This window comes from Mytilus edulis, chromosome 14 (genome assembly GCF_963676685.1).
Source record: "Mytilus edulis chromosome 14, xbMytEdul2.2, whole genome shotgun sequence".
Taxonomy (NCBI): Eukaryota; Metazoa; Mollusca; class Bivalvia; order Mytilida; family Mytilidae; genus Mytilus; species Mytilus edulis.
Window position 1 is genome coordinate 50,442,435 of NC_092357.1, and position 14,136 is coordinate 50,456,570.

A 14,136-nucleotide genomic window follows, 5' to 3' on the forward strand; every position below is an offset into this window, starting at 1 on the left:
AACTTTTAACAATATATCAGGCCATAGATAGGATTCATGCAACTTCTGATGGTAACATTGACAGTTACAGCTAGGGACCAAGCAACAACATGTCAACAAGCCTGCCCAGTATGAGGGTACGAATATGCCCTTTACTATTAGGTGTCAAGCAGTCATTTTTCGGCTAACATTATCATAAAATTATTTACAGTTTTTATTGTGATTCTTCAAAATTTTCTTTTTGTTATGTGACAGAATTAGGAAATTTTTTGCATGATTCGTCAAAATTAGTTTCGTAATCGTCAGAAAGTTCATGTACATGTACATTTTATCGTCATGCACAAAAAAATTATCATTAAAATCATTTCGCAAGATCAATTACTAATTGTTATTCGTCATGAACTTGAAGGGTATGTAACCCTCCTACACCTTTAATATCGCTATTTGTTGGCCATTACTGGAAATTACAAAAATTACTGTAAAAATTTGACTGACGCAAATTATAAAAACCCTCCAGTAGGTAAAGTTTAAACCTTTGACCATGCTTTTGTTATGAAGAGTCCTTACTTTCTACATGTAATTATTAGGTACAATGGTGACAGGTCCCTCTAAAGACAATTACAATCAGTTTTTCATAAGCTAAAAAATAATACTTAAAAAAAAGAATTCTTTGATTTCAAACAAACAATAAAGGTGTAATGACATACAGACTTCAGGAATTACAGTGTCAGAACAATTTCTGAGGTTCTTTTTACCTAGTGGGAGAAAGAATACCTTGTAAGACATGAGTTCATTCTAAAAATGTCACATCAAAGAGTATAAAATCTGCACCTTGTTTTTAACACAGATTGATTTGGATATAGTTCAAGTTGTAAATATATATCTTCAATTAATGCAAGTGTACTTAAATCAAATTCACTTAAACTATATGTCTAAAATAAATTTGATCCATCATTATATTACAAATGTATCTGTTTATCCATGATATCATTTACCTACTTTTCAGAAGATTTACCTCACTTATGTAAAACTTTTTATCAAGCTTACTAAAGATGTTAGACCTTCATATTCCCTTTTGGATTTAAGTTTTTAAAGAACATTTGGGTTTCCATTGTTGCTTTATTTCTCTATTTTTAGTTGACTCCTGGTCGTAGTGGCCGAGGGAGTAAGGGTAAAGGGACAGACGATCCCATTAGATTCCTCCCAGTATTACCATCCAAAAGATCAAAACCAGCATGGCAACAAAATCCACCAACTTTTGAACTATCTGGTAAAATTGTTGAAGAAGAAACAAATGGAATTGATTTAGTTGGAGAGCTCACAGCAAGTAAGTACATGAAAGAATGTGACATATAAAAAAGAAGATGTGGTATGATTGCCAATGAGACAACTATCCACAAAGACCAAAATGACACAAACATTAACAACTACTAGAACACACCCGTGATATCGCGGGTCTGTGACTGAATTAAAGTATATAACTATGCGCAAGTCTTATTTTAGTATTAGTATTGTCATCTGATAAGTCATGCCGATTATTAAGATACACAGTTTTCTCTGCTTTCAATCTGTTTGTCTGAACCCGTCGAACTGGAATTTATCAATTATTGGTAATATTAATTATTTGGAAAACAAAAGTTCCTGGAAGGGAGTATTTTTTAATCAACAGCATTGTCCTATATTAGTTATAAATAAATTTGAATTATTTCATTCGCTGTTTTACGTCATGCCCGCTAACAAAATTAATTGAAAACTGTACCTATACGCCTTATTTTTAGTCCAGATTTTTAGTATTCGTATTGTTATCTTAGAAATTCTTACTGATTAAAATACTACAATAGGTAACAATTTGACAATTTAGTAGTGTCAACCCTGTGATTATGACCCGTGTATATAGCATATTAATCCTGAATACACCGTTTGTTGGTGCGCCTGTCAGATGCGGAACGTACAGATAAGGTAATAGGTAACAGGTGAATATACTATTGGTATCGGTATCGGACTTGACCCGGAACTTCTTAATTATTGGCAATATTAATTACGTGGAAAACAAAAGGGCCTGAAGTGGTGTAATTTTTAATGTACACCTTTGTACTATATTAGTTATATATAAAGTTGATTTCTTTGATTCGTCGTTTTTACGTGATGACGGCTGACAAATTGGACCTCGTAATTTTAGTATTATAGATAGGTCACCGTACGGCCTTCAACAATGAGCAAAGCCCATACCGCATAGTCAGCCATAAAAGGTCCCGATAAGACAATGTAAAACAATTCAAATGAGAAAACTAACAGCCTTATTTATGTAAAAAAAATGTACATTTCGACACAAAATCTTATTGACTAGGATTGTCAGGTTCTCCTGCTGAAGATCAATGGTTCGCTACGTTTCATCCACCAATGAAAACTGACTTCTATGATGACCATGATATAGTGCTATAAGTGGTGTTAAAACACATATAGTCAATCATTTAAGTATTGCAAATGAGTCTTCAATTTAAAACAAAAGCCTCATAGTGTACATTCATGACATTGTTAATCAGAAAATTCTTCATGTCAGTACATTTTATACTTTAAATATAAAACAATAATATTTTGCATAATTTCTAAGTGGGTTGAATTCCAAAAGCCATAATCAAACTTATTAAATATAAAAAAAAGTAAAATCACAAAAATACAGATGATATAAGTTCAAAACTGAAAGTGACAATGCAATCATTGTAATTAACAGCAAAACCAAAAGACAAAAAACATCAAACAAATGGTTAACAACTGTCATATTCCTGTAGAAAATAGTTGATTAAAAAGTCACTGGGAAAGACAAATTTTCAATGATACTGGTACAATGTAGGGGACCATCAGACCAACATGTACTTGTTAAACATAGTTGATTTATTTTAGTTTCAATTATAACATTGATAATCATGTTTCTTTTTTGTAAAGGAGATTCTAAGAGACGGAAACCAACCAAATTGAAACCTATTGAAAAACAAAATGGTGCTGCAAATGGGGATGTTACACAATTTCAACAACCCAAAAAAGACAGAGAAAATTTCAGAAAAGCTTTGGTTGATATTATCATGTAAGTTAATAAATTTGATTTAAAACTCATATAATACTGCAAACATGTTTTCTTTTTTTTGGAAAAAATATTAAAAATTTTAATGATACTATTATTGATAACTGTATTTTTTTGTATATTTTGTCAAATTGTGCAGGGATACTTTATTATGATTTTAGTAAGCTAACTAAGCAACATCACATAATATAGTTAGTTTCTAATAGAATTTGATTTCATTTAAAGTTTCATGGACATGCTCCAATGAGATTGTATTAAAAGTTCCTATTTAAGACTTTTCTCCTGCAAGATTTTTTTATTTAGCAAATTCAATGTTATCAGACCTATTTTTCATGTGAAGGTATACATTTTGTGTATATGAACATATATTTCATGTCTCCTTTAAAATTTGTTCAGAGACTTCCAATGCTAACTCTTTGTACTTTTTTAGGCAAGAGGAAGGTGGAGTTCCTCACAGCAGTACAGTTTCTATCAACGGTGGTGAGTTACCTCCACTGTCAAGGACAGGGTCACCAACATCAGCAGAAAAAGATATTCTGGTAGGTATCAAGTTAAAATCAGTTTGAAAGTTTACTAAAAAATATAGGCTGTCAAGATGGCCATCTATTTCAAAAATTAAATTGAACTTTTATATTGTTTTCATGATTTCTGATGACCTTTTCATTTAATATAATACTGTTGGATAAAAAATTAACTTCAAAACCTTGGAAAAAAGTATATTTATTTTGGCTATGAAAACTGAAAAGTATATTTATTTGGAAAACAGAGCAAAAAAATACCAGGGAGTATGACAATTCATAAATTATTAAAATTCTACTGATCTTTTATTTTGGCAATATTGATACATGTGTAAACTCAAAGAACTTGTAAACAATTGTGTTTTTTTTATCTATAATTACTGTATTCAACAAAATGGATGTGACACAGAATTTGTAATCAGTTTTTTCCTCTTTTATTTTAGAGATATTATTACTATATTCACAATGGAATTGACACAGAACATGTGGCTCCAATGGAAGATTCATGGCTTGAGAATGTCCTTGACCTTGTGTCATATGATCTAAAGGTATGCTTCATTATCCACAATTATGAAATCAAAATTTAGAAAATTATCATTTACATGCACTTATCATTATTTTCATAACAAACATGTCTTTGTTTAAATCATTTGATACAATTATCAATAAAAAAGATTGAGTATTTGAAATAGTTTCCCCAAAACAACAACTTTAAACCTGAAATTAATTTGCAAGTATTTGAGTTGAAAAGTTTAAAAAAAAAAACTCAATTAAATTGATCTAATTGATGTTGTTTTATTTTTGCAGAAAGACCACTTTGAAACCATAGAGAATTTGTCTGATGAAATGAGAGAGGACTATTTATTAAGTGTCAAAAAAGCTATTGGTAAGTAACTTCAAGTTTTGTTTGTAATCTGAGAAATGTCCAAAATTTTATCTAACTTATACTTCAAATAAAATTTTCTGGAAGTTAACACTGTGGCATTGATGTATGTAGGAGCCTGAATGATAAAATCATGATTTGGTGAAAATGCAAAACTAACCCAAATTCTTCTTATATACCGACTGCTGACATTGGAAAAAGAGAGTTGACTGCTCTGTTTGATGTATAGATGTAACACATAGAATAGGCCTAGCTATCACCATCACTAGTATTGCCTGTTGCCTGTACTTTTGTCAATGGTGTACCTTTTATTTTTTAGTTGATTTTGTATTGAAAGACCCAAGAGAAAAAGATGATGACAAAAAAGAAAGACTTCCACCTCACAGAGAGGAGATGGATGTTGTACCCAAACCATGGCACAAGTCATTTATATCAGGCTTAGATCTGATGTCACAGAAACTTCATATAACTACTCCATGCATGTTACAGGTTCTTGACTTCTGGCATGTTTCCTTTGGGTGAGTAGTATACATATAGAGGTATAGACCAAAAGTCATGCAGCACATATGTTTTTCCTATAAAACAATTGCATTTGTCAAACAAAAAAGCCATTATATAGAGGTTATTTAGGTAAATGCTCGAATAAAATCATTTGATTGTATAATGTTTTGGTAGCTGTTAAAATTTTATGTACATTTGAATTAGTCTTTGTAATTTGTAGATTTGGTTTCTTTTACAGTGTACAATGGTGTACTATTGAATTTTAAAAATGGAATTTAACAGATTTACATTTAGTCTCAAGTTAGCTCATGCAAAATTATATCCAAAAACCTAGTTGTTCTGTGTTGATAATGAACCTTATTCTAGTATACAGCTGGGTTTCTTATAAAAATGTTGTGACCCCTTGACAAAATCTATGTTGCCAATTGCTACTTGACCCCTTCATTACTTCCAATATTGAAAAACATTTCATCAATACAATTTTTTAATCTCATAAAATCAGACTCAGATAGTCCAAGTAAGGTAATTTTCTTACTTTTGTTGTTGTTGATTTGCATATTTAAATGACATATATTCTAGTCCTCTTTTAATCATTAGTTTGTAGAAATGTTATAGTATGAGTGCATGAATATATGATATTTGAACTAAAAGATCAACTTTGAACTAATTTCCACCCACAGAAAACTGAGGTTCATCAATACAGAGGAGTTTAATGATAAAGTAGAATCTATGGACTTGACAACTTTCCAGAAGATGTGTATGGCACATGTTGATGCTGCAAAGGAAAAACTTCTCAAAAAGTAAGTTATGTTACAATATTCTCAGTTAACATGTGTTATAGGTTGAAGGAAGAGATCACATGCTATATATATTGTATATGAAAGATGTTAATTTTTCCAGCATAAATATGTAAGGGGTCATCCATAATTGCCAACCAATTTTAGAATTGTGTGAGGAGCAGGCTTTATAGGAGAGGGTCAAATCAATAATTTTTGTGCTCATTTAAGTTATCATCATGTTTTTGTTCTTCACTATAGCTAAGTACAATCTTATTAAATTTTGGTGGTGTTGGGTTTTGAAAATGTGCCTTTTGCATGCTGGGAAATAAGTGACTAATATAGACTTACAGACCCCTGATTGTTTTCCTTTAAAGCAAGTGTGAGTACTGGTACTTAAAGAATAGGAACAACAATAAAAGAACTTCTATTATAATACATAACTTAATTCCGTATATTTCATGGAATTATCGTTCGATACTTAAAGAGCAGTTTTTTATAGTTTGATATAAAACACACACAAAGAAAACACATGGGGAAATGGACAACTAGTGAAAAGATATGTTCAACTAAGAGAAAAACAAAGCATTTTTACAACTTAATTACAAGTCTGACCAAGAGAGACAAATCAAATGTACAGCACAAGACTTTGAAGGCACTGTCATAAGCCCAATCACCAGAAGAATTTTATAAGCTATCTACAAGGAAATGAAAATATTATTCTTTGTGCTTTTAATTGATTTAAATTTTGTGTAAAGAATTAGGACATACATGTGCATTTTGTTATGAAATATGTTGTGTAATCCAAACAAATAAGTTGGCATGTGTGCAAATCAGCTGGCAACATACTGTTATAAATCCTGATCAATTGAAAATTGGCATATACTCAATAAGTCTGAAGATTTAATAAGATTAACTGAAGAATTTTAAAGAAGTTTAAAAACTTTGTTGATGTTATAAAATTATATTTTTATATAATTTAATGACTTTAATTGTACATTCTAGGGAAATTCCCTCCAATTTTGCTAATTAAAAATTTAAAGAATTATTAATTGATAATATATTATTTTAATAGTCATATAGTTAAAAAAGTATTTTTAAAGATAGCCTTTATTTGCATTTTGCAAATAGGAAATTACTTATAATGCTTGATATTATAAAGTCTTTTACAACTTTTCATTGTATCTGTGTTCCCCCTTGAAAGAATGTTGTGAAACTTCAATAGAATCTTAACCACATATATATTGCCATTGTTTCACCTACTATTTTTTTTTTTTTTTATCTAAATTATTTTCAGGGTTTCCCCTAAACAAATTATAGACTTGACTTTCTTTCATGTAGGGGCAGTATATCAAATTATGATTTAAGCTTGTAGAACCTCTTGTTTTTCTTTTAAGTGTATAATCTTAAATCAGGCCTCAAGTTTTCTCTATTGAATTGTTTTACATTTTTGTGTCCAGGGCTATCTATATAGTAATCATTTTGCTCATTGTTGAAAGTTGAACTTAAGTTGTTTACATTATTTTCCTTTGGTCTTTTGATCAATATTGTATCTATGGCAATCATACAACAGTTACTTATTTTTATGCCCCACCTACGATAGTCAAGGGGTATTATGTTTTCTGGTCTGTGCGTCCATTTGTCCCTTCTTTTGATTGTCCGTCTGTCCCCCTTCAGGATAAAGTTTTTTGGTCAAGGTAGTTTTTGATGAAGTTTAAGTCCAATCAACTTGAAACTTAGTACACATTTGCCATATGATATGATCTTTCTAATTTAATGCCAAATTAGAATTTTGACCCTTCCACTGAATATAGAAAATGATAGTGCAAATTTCAGGTTAAAGTTTTTGGTCGAGAGGTAGTTTTTGATGGAGTTGTAGTCCAATCAACTTGAAACTTAGTATACATGTTATGACCTTTCTAATTTAAATGCCAAATTAGAGTTTTTACCCCACTTTCATGGTCCACTAAACATAGTAAATGATAGTGCGAGTGGAGCATCCCTGTACTATGGACTCATTCTTGTTGTATATATTTTTTTTTATATTATCATAACCCAGATTGAATGTTGGCTGGTTGTAGCACAATTTGCATTTTGTACTACCAATTTTTTAGCTCACCTGGCCCGAAGGGCCAAGTGAGCTTTTCTCATCACTTGGCGTCCGTCGTCCGTCGTCGTCGTCGTCCGTCGTCGTTAACTTTTACAAAAATCTTCTCCTGAAACTACTGGGCCAAATTAAACCAAACTTGGCCACAATCATCATTGGGGTATCGAGTTTAAAAAATGTGTGGCGTGACCTGCCAAACCAACCAAGATGGCCGCCATGGCTAAAAATAGAACATAGGGGTAAAATGCAGTTTTTGGCTTATAACTCAAAAACCAAAGCATTTAGAGCAAATCTGACATGGGGTAAAATTGTTTATCAGGTCAAGATCTATCTGCCCTGAAATTTTCAGATGAATCGGACAACCCGTTGTTGGGTTGCTGCCCCTGAATTGGTAATTTTAGGGAAATTTTGCTGTTTTTGGTTATTTTCTTGAATATTATTATCGATAGAGATAAACTGTAAACAGCAATAATGTTCAGCAAAGTAAGATCTACAAATAAGTCAACATAACCAAAATGGTCAATTGACCCCTTTAGGAGTTATTGCCCTTTATAGTCAATTTTCAACCATTTTTTGAAATCTTAGTAATCTTTTACAAAAATCTTCTCCTCTGAAACTACCAAGCCAAATTAAAACAAACTTGGCCACAATCATCATTGGGGTATCTAGTTTAAAAAATGTGTGGCGTGACCCAGCCAATCAACCAAGATGGCCGCCATGGCTAAAAATAGAACATAGGGGTAAAATGCAGTTTTTGGCTTATAACTCAAAAACCAAAGCATTTAGAGCAAATCTGACAGGGAGTAAAATTGTTTATCAGTTCAAGATCTATCTGCCCTGAAATTTTCAGATGAATTGGACAACACGTTGTTGGGTTGCTGCCCCTGAATTGGTAATTTTAGGGAAATTGTGCTGTTTTTCGTTATTATCTTGAATATTATTATAGATAGAGATAAACTGTAAACAGAAATAATGTTCATCAAAGTAAGATCTACAAAAATAAGTCAACATGATCAAAATGGTCAGTTGACCCCTTTATGAGTTATTGCTCTTTACAGTCAATTTTTAACCATTTTACGTAAATCTTAGTAATCTTTTACAAAAATCTTCTCCTCTAAAACTACCAGGATAAATTAAAACAAACTTGGCCGCAATCATTATTGGGGTACCTAGTTTAAAAAATGTGTGGCATGACCTGGCCAACCAACCAACATGGCCGCCATGGCTAAAAATAGAACATAGGGGTAAAATGCAGTTTTTGGCTAAAACTCAAAAACCAAAGCATTTAGAGCAAATCTGACAGGGAGTTAAATTGTTTATCAGGTCAAGATCAATCTGCCATGAAATTTGCAGATGGATCGGACAACCTGCTGTTAGGTTGCTGCCCCTGAATTAGTCATTTTAAGGAAATTTTGCCGTTTTTTGTTATTATCTTGAATATTATTATAGATAGAGATAAACTTTAAACAGCAACAATGTACAGCAAAGTAAGACCCAAAAATAAGTTAACATGACCAAAATGGTCAATTGACCCCTTAAGGAGTTATTGTCCTTTATAGTGCATTTTTAACAATTTTCATAAAATTTGTAAATTTTAACTAACATTTTCGACTAAAACTTTTAGGCCAAGTTCAATATAGATAGAAATAATTGTAAGCAGCAAGAATGTTCAGTAAAGTAAGATGTACAAACACATCACCAAAACACAATTTTGTCATGAATTCAAATGCATCCTTTGTTTAATATTCACATAGACCAAGGTGAGCGACACAGGCTCTTTGGAGCCTCTAGTTTATATATATTTTTTACTAAAACCAGTAAACAATTTGCCTTTATAATATCCTTAAAGATTTCTTTATGGAAATTTATGGAAATTGTCATTTGATTCAAACTTCATATCATACCTTTTCAGATGGTGCCCAGAAGTACAGAGAATGTTTTATGAGGGAAACAAGCGTAAACAGGTTCCAAGTAATGCTGATCCAGAAAAACTGGAATCCTTCTTTAACAGTGCAGCCACATTGATGACTGAAAATCTTCAGCAGTTGTCGCTGAACTCACTAGATGATTTTACAGATCTTATCGACCAACCCATTGTGAGTAATACTAATAGGACAAATACTAATAGGACGAGCAATTTCAGATTTCATCAATGCAAAATTTTCTTTTTAAATTTAGATTGATCTGTTGAAGATATATGTGTATGTTTTCAAAATTAGAAAAACTTGATGAAAATTTGATGAAAGAAAAATCTCCTGGTTGCAATCACTATTATACTTCCACTGAAATGTTAGAAATATCAGAACAAAAGTTATGTTGTACTTTATTTGGTACATAACAATACAGGGAGATAACTCTGTTAAAATCAGCTTTTTAATTACATTCTATTTTTAAGGAAAAATATAAAAACTTCTCAATGAGGAAAATTTGTGTATGGTATGGGGCAAAGTAAATTTATTGTCAAAATCTCATAAAAATTAAATAAGCCAAATAAATAGTATTCAAGGTTTTTGGGACCACCTTAAAAAAGTTTCTTCAATTTTTGACAAAACTGACTTATATATGTTTGATTGTCATACATGATTCATACTTTTTATGTCGTCATAAAAAGATATCTTGCAAAATAATATCGGTTGCAACCTTGAGAAAAAAGTACAATGATTGACCAGAGGAGAAAACTGAATTTTGTTGAATTTTAAATTGTCTTGTCTCCCAAGAAGATTGATATTGTTTGAAACACTATTGTATTGTTAACTTAAATATTATATGGATTTTAGTTATCTCTATTTATACTGTGATATATTTTGTTTTAGTATTCCACAAAGGCATATGAACATTCAGGATTCCAACTTAACCTGATTCTGGAGGATACAAACATTGTTTTTGAGCCAACATTTAAAGACTTTGAAGTTGTCATACTAAATGTTTATGATGTAATGATCAAAGCATCTCAACAAGTACCAAGGGTTGAAACAAAACTGTACTTGGACTGGGTATGTAGCTAGTTCAGATTTATCTTTTATTTAAGTGAATGAGTACTGAAAAATTACAATTTGACAACTTCTTACTTTTACTTAGTTTTTAAGGATTTCAAACAACTTAATTTTTAACATCAGTTTATCATATTTTGTAAGAATGTCCCATGGGTTATATTTTTGAAATTGAAATTTTTATAGAAAAAAATAAATGTGAAATTCATTATAAATTATCAAATTGTGAATATTTGTCAATTTACATTTATTTCTATATTACTATGTATATTGTACATTTTAACAGAGTTCCAAGACAAAGACCAATTTACAACCAGTTGTTCTACCAGAGATCCTAGAGTCCCACAAACAGAAAGTCAGGGATGTCATCAAGAAAGAAAGTGTTGGACCAATTGAACACTGCAAAATTTATGATAAATACAACTTCCTTATTTCAAAACAGGTATGAAGCCTTTGATATTTCATGTGTAATACTTTTTCATGGTAGATGACTTTGTAAATGAAGAACAGATGTATAAATGCATAGCCTCTTTCAGATAGTTTTAAACTTTCACATTAAATTTATCGAAAATAAAATGTTTTAAGCTGGTGTTATAGGTAAGAAATATATTTGATTTTTTTTGGCATTATTGAAAGTTTATATGAATTATTTGGAAATAAAGTTTTCTAGTTTCTAGGTTCAACTTCAACCAATATGCATCCAATTTTTCAACATTTAAAAAAATGGTGAATTTGATAACAAATGAATTAGATGTCATGAGTCTTTTTATTTTCACAACATTGAAAGCTGTGACCTCAAAAGCTGATGTCTTAAAGTTATTGCAATCACAATTACATGCTCTTGAATTATCATAATATTTAAAGTGTTTGTTTTTGTGTAATATATGAAATATTCTCCTTGTTACACACAGCCATACACAGGCAAGATACAGGTAGACTATGGTTTTATTTATGCCTTATAAGTTTTATTCTCAGGTTGTTGGTTTTAATTTGGTTGATTTGTTAGTTATATCTTGTTAAAAATTATAGTTTTTTGACAAGTTTTTTTATAGCCAATTCTGTTGACACATTATGAAAAGGGCTATTGCCGTGACAATTTGGTCACCAAAAAAAATCAATCAGTCAATTATCATTTTGATTAGCTATTCATAATGGTAAAGCCATTTCTTTTTAGTCTGGGATATTTAAAGGATTACCAGTTTCGTTGTTTGTTATCTTAAAATGTTATTATTTCTTTTTTTTTTAATCAGAGAGTATGAGAGTCTCTTGATGAATTTAACTTTATAGATTTTCGATCTTGGATCGAAGTCACCAACAGTTTTGTTGACAGGAAGACTGTATTATTGCCCAAATTTGAATAAATGTATAAATGATATTGTAATTTGTTTGTAGGCTGAACAAGATGTTGAACAGTTTATGAAGGAAGAACACTCGTTTGAGGACTACTCTAAAGAAGTTATGAAATATACGAACTTGTCACAAGAAATAGCCTATAACTCACAAAAGGTAAATAACATAATCTGCTTCATTCGAACTTTTAGAAAAGATTCCTTTTTCCTTTCAGAATATATTTTACTTAACATTTTTACACTTTAGAAAAGTCAAATTAAAACATTAACATGGATTGTTCAGATTAAGTCATGTAGAGAAATAAAAAACATTTGTTTCAGTATACATATATGAAGGTTTTAGATCAGATTTTTTTCTCAATGAAGTAGAAACAAATGTCAAAAACATCACCCTATAAGTGATTCTTGTAGGAATGTAAAGGGGATAGTCTTATATTGATTAACTGCATATAATTGATATTTTAATTTTATAAATCTGCTAGATAGAGGATTTGGTATAAGTCACTATAGGTGTTTTGTGAAAAGGCTTTGTCTCACCTGTATTGTGCAGTTATGAATGTACTATAGTCATCGTAGAAGATGATCAACACTACTTTGTTGCATGCCAATTATATTTAAAAATTTCAAGGTTAAACAGAAAGATTTGCAATGGTACTTCAGAGGCAATGACTAATTTTTTTTTAAATGTGGAAAGAAAGATATTGATAATGTTAATATTACATATATTGGAAACTGAGGGTTTCCTTTAGACAGGCTATAGACAAGTTACTTATGGTTACTACGAATGCATATTAGACAGATCTTGTGTATATTTTAGCAGTAATTTTACCCTGCCTTTCAACATATGATACTAAACAAATAATTTGATTTATAAACAGTTGGGTTTATGAAATATATTTGCATGTTTTTAAATTACTATAAGCTTGCTCACATTAACTAGAAGGACGCATATATATATATCATAGTTTAGAATCAGAATATAATTGAACAACATACTTATCAGTGAGGATGGTTCTTTCAAATTTTTACAGTAAAATTTTCCTATTCTTTTCATCAGGTTTTTCTGTTATTTGAATTTTGTCTTAATAGACACAATAGCAAAATGACAGATTTGAGTGGGGAAAAGTTTTATCTTAAAGTTTTAAATTAAATCTTTAAATGCAAGAGATCTTGATCTCTCTCACTCTTATAGAAGTATGTTGAAGCAAAATGTAGATTTAATATTGTATGAATGGTTAGCATATATATATATTTCAGATTTTTTTACACTTATTTGTATGTTAACCTTCACATTCTTTTATCATTATGACACAGACAGGGATGAGAAAGGTATAAAATCTGTGATGAAATTCACAACGAGTTTGAAAATAGAAGTCTCTGTAGATATATTTTCTTTTCTCTTAAATTGCAGAAGATCTGTCTCAGATTGACTTTGTCAGGATTTACTACATTATATTTTGTGTTTTCTTATAACAATTCTTGTATTCAAAATTTTCAGTTTGAAATAAAATTGAAAAATCTGAGACAGTGCTTAGCATATTTTCTAATACTTTGTCACAAATCTTAGTGATTTCCTCAGTTACTAGTAATTATTAGGAAAATATGTTTTCCAATATTGTTTTAAATGCGAAGGATTACCAGACTTTTATAAATAGATGTGCATTTATGGTTTAGTTTTTTCTTAGACTAAATTTAGCAGATTATTGTACTTTTGTTTGCTGAAAGTTGTCTTGAAATGCAAAAGGAGAATGATTAGTCAACAAGCTTTTAGAAGGATGCATTACAATGATAAAATGTTTGATTTTTATATTTGTATAAATTTTATCACAGCAGATATATATGTGATCATAATCACTATCATTATTATCATAAATTTGATTAAACTTTTAAGCAAAGTAATCACTAGTTCATCACTGATCTTATGGAAAGTCTCGATTAGAGCTGTGATTGACAC

At 30.4% G+C, this 14,136-nt stretch overlaps 1 protein-coding gene across 1 annotated transcript in view; it reads left to right on the forward strand.

Annotated features, from left to right (window-relative positions):
- The window catches only part of LOC139503923 (dynein axonemal heavy chain 7-like), a 66,384-nt gene that overhangs the window by 312 nt on the left and 51,936 nt on the right, over positions 1–14,136 (forward strand). The window contains exons 2-14 of the mRNA XM_071293942.1: positions 1,117–1,306; positions 2,923–3,061; positions 3,489–3,597; positions 4,020–4,124; positions 4,384–4,462; positions 4,779–4,977; positions 5,641–5,760; positions 9,756–9,939; positions 10,657–10,836; positions 11,120–11,275; positions 11,745–11,765; positions 12,226–12,339; positions 13,497–13,511. Of these exons, the coding sequence (XP_071150043.1) occupies positions 1,117–1,306; positions 2,923–3,061; positions 3,489–3,597; positions 4,020–4,124; positions 4,384–4,462; positions 4,779–4,977; positions 5,641–5,760; positions 9,756–9,939; positions 10,657–10,836; positions 11,120–11,275; positions 11,745–11,765; positions 12,226–12,339; positions 13,497–13,511 (1,611 nt within the window). The remainder of the gene's footprint in view (positions 1–1,116; positions 1,307–2,922; positions 3,062–3,488; positions 3,598–4,019; positions 4,125–4,383; positions 4,463–4,778; positions 4,978–5,640; positions 5,761–9,755; positions 9,940–10,656; positions 10,837–11,119; positions 11,276–11,744; positions 11,766–12,225; positions 12,340–13,496; positions 13,512–14,136) is intronic.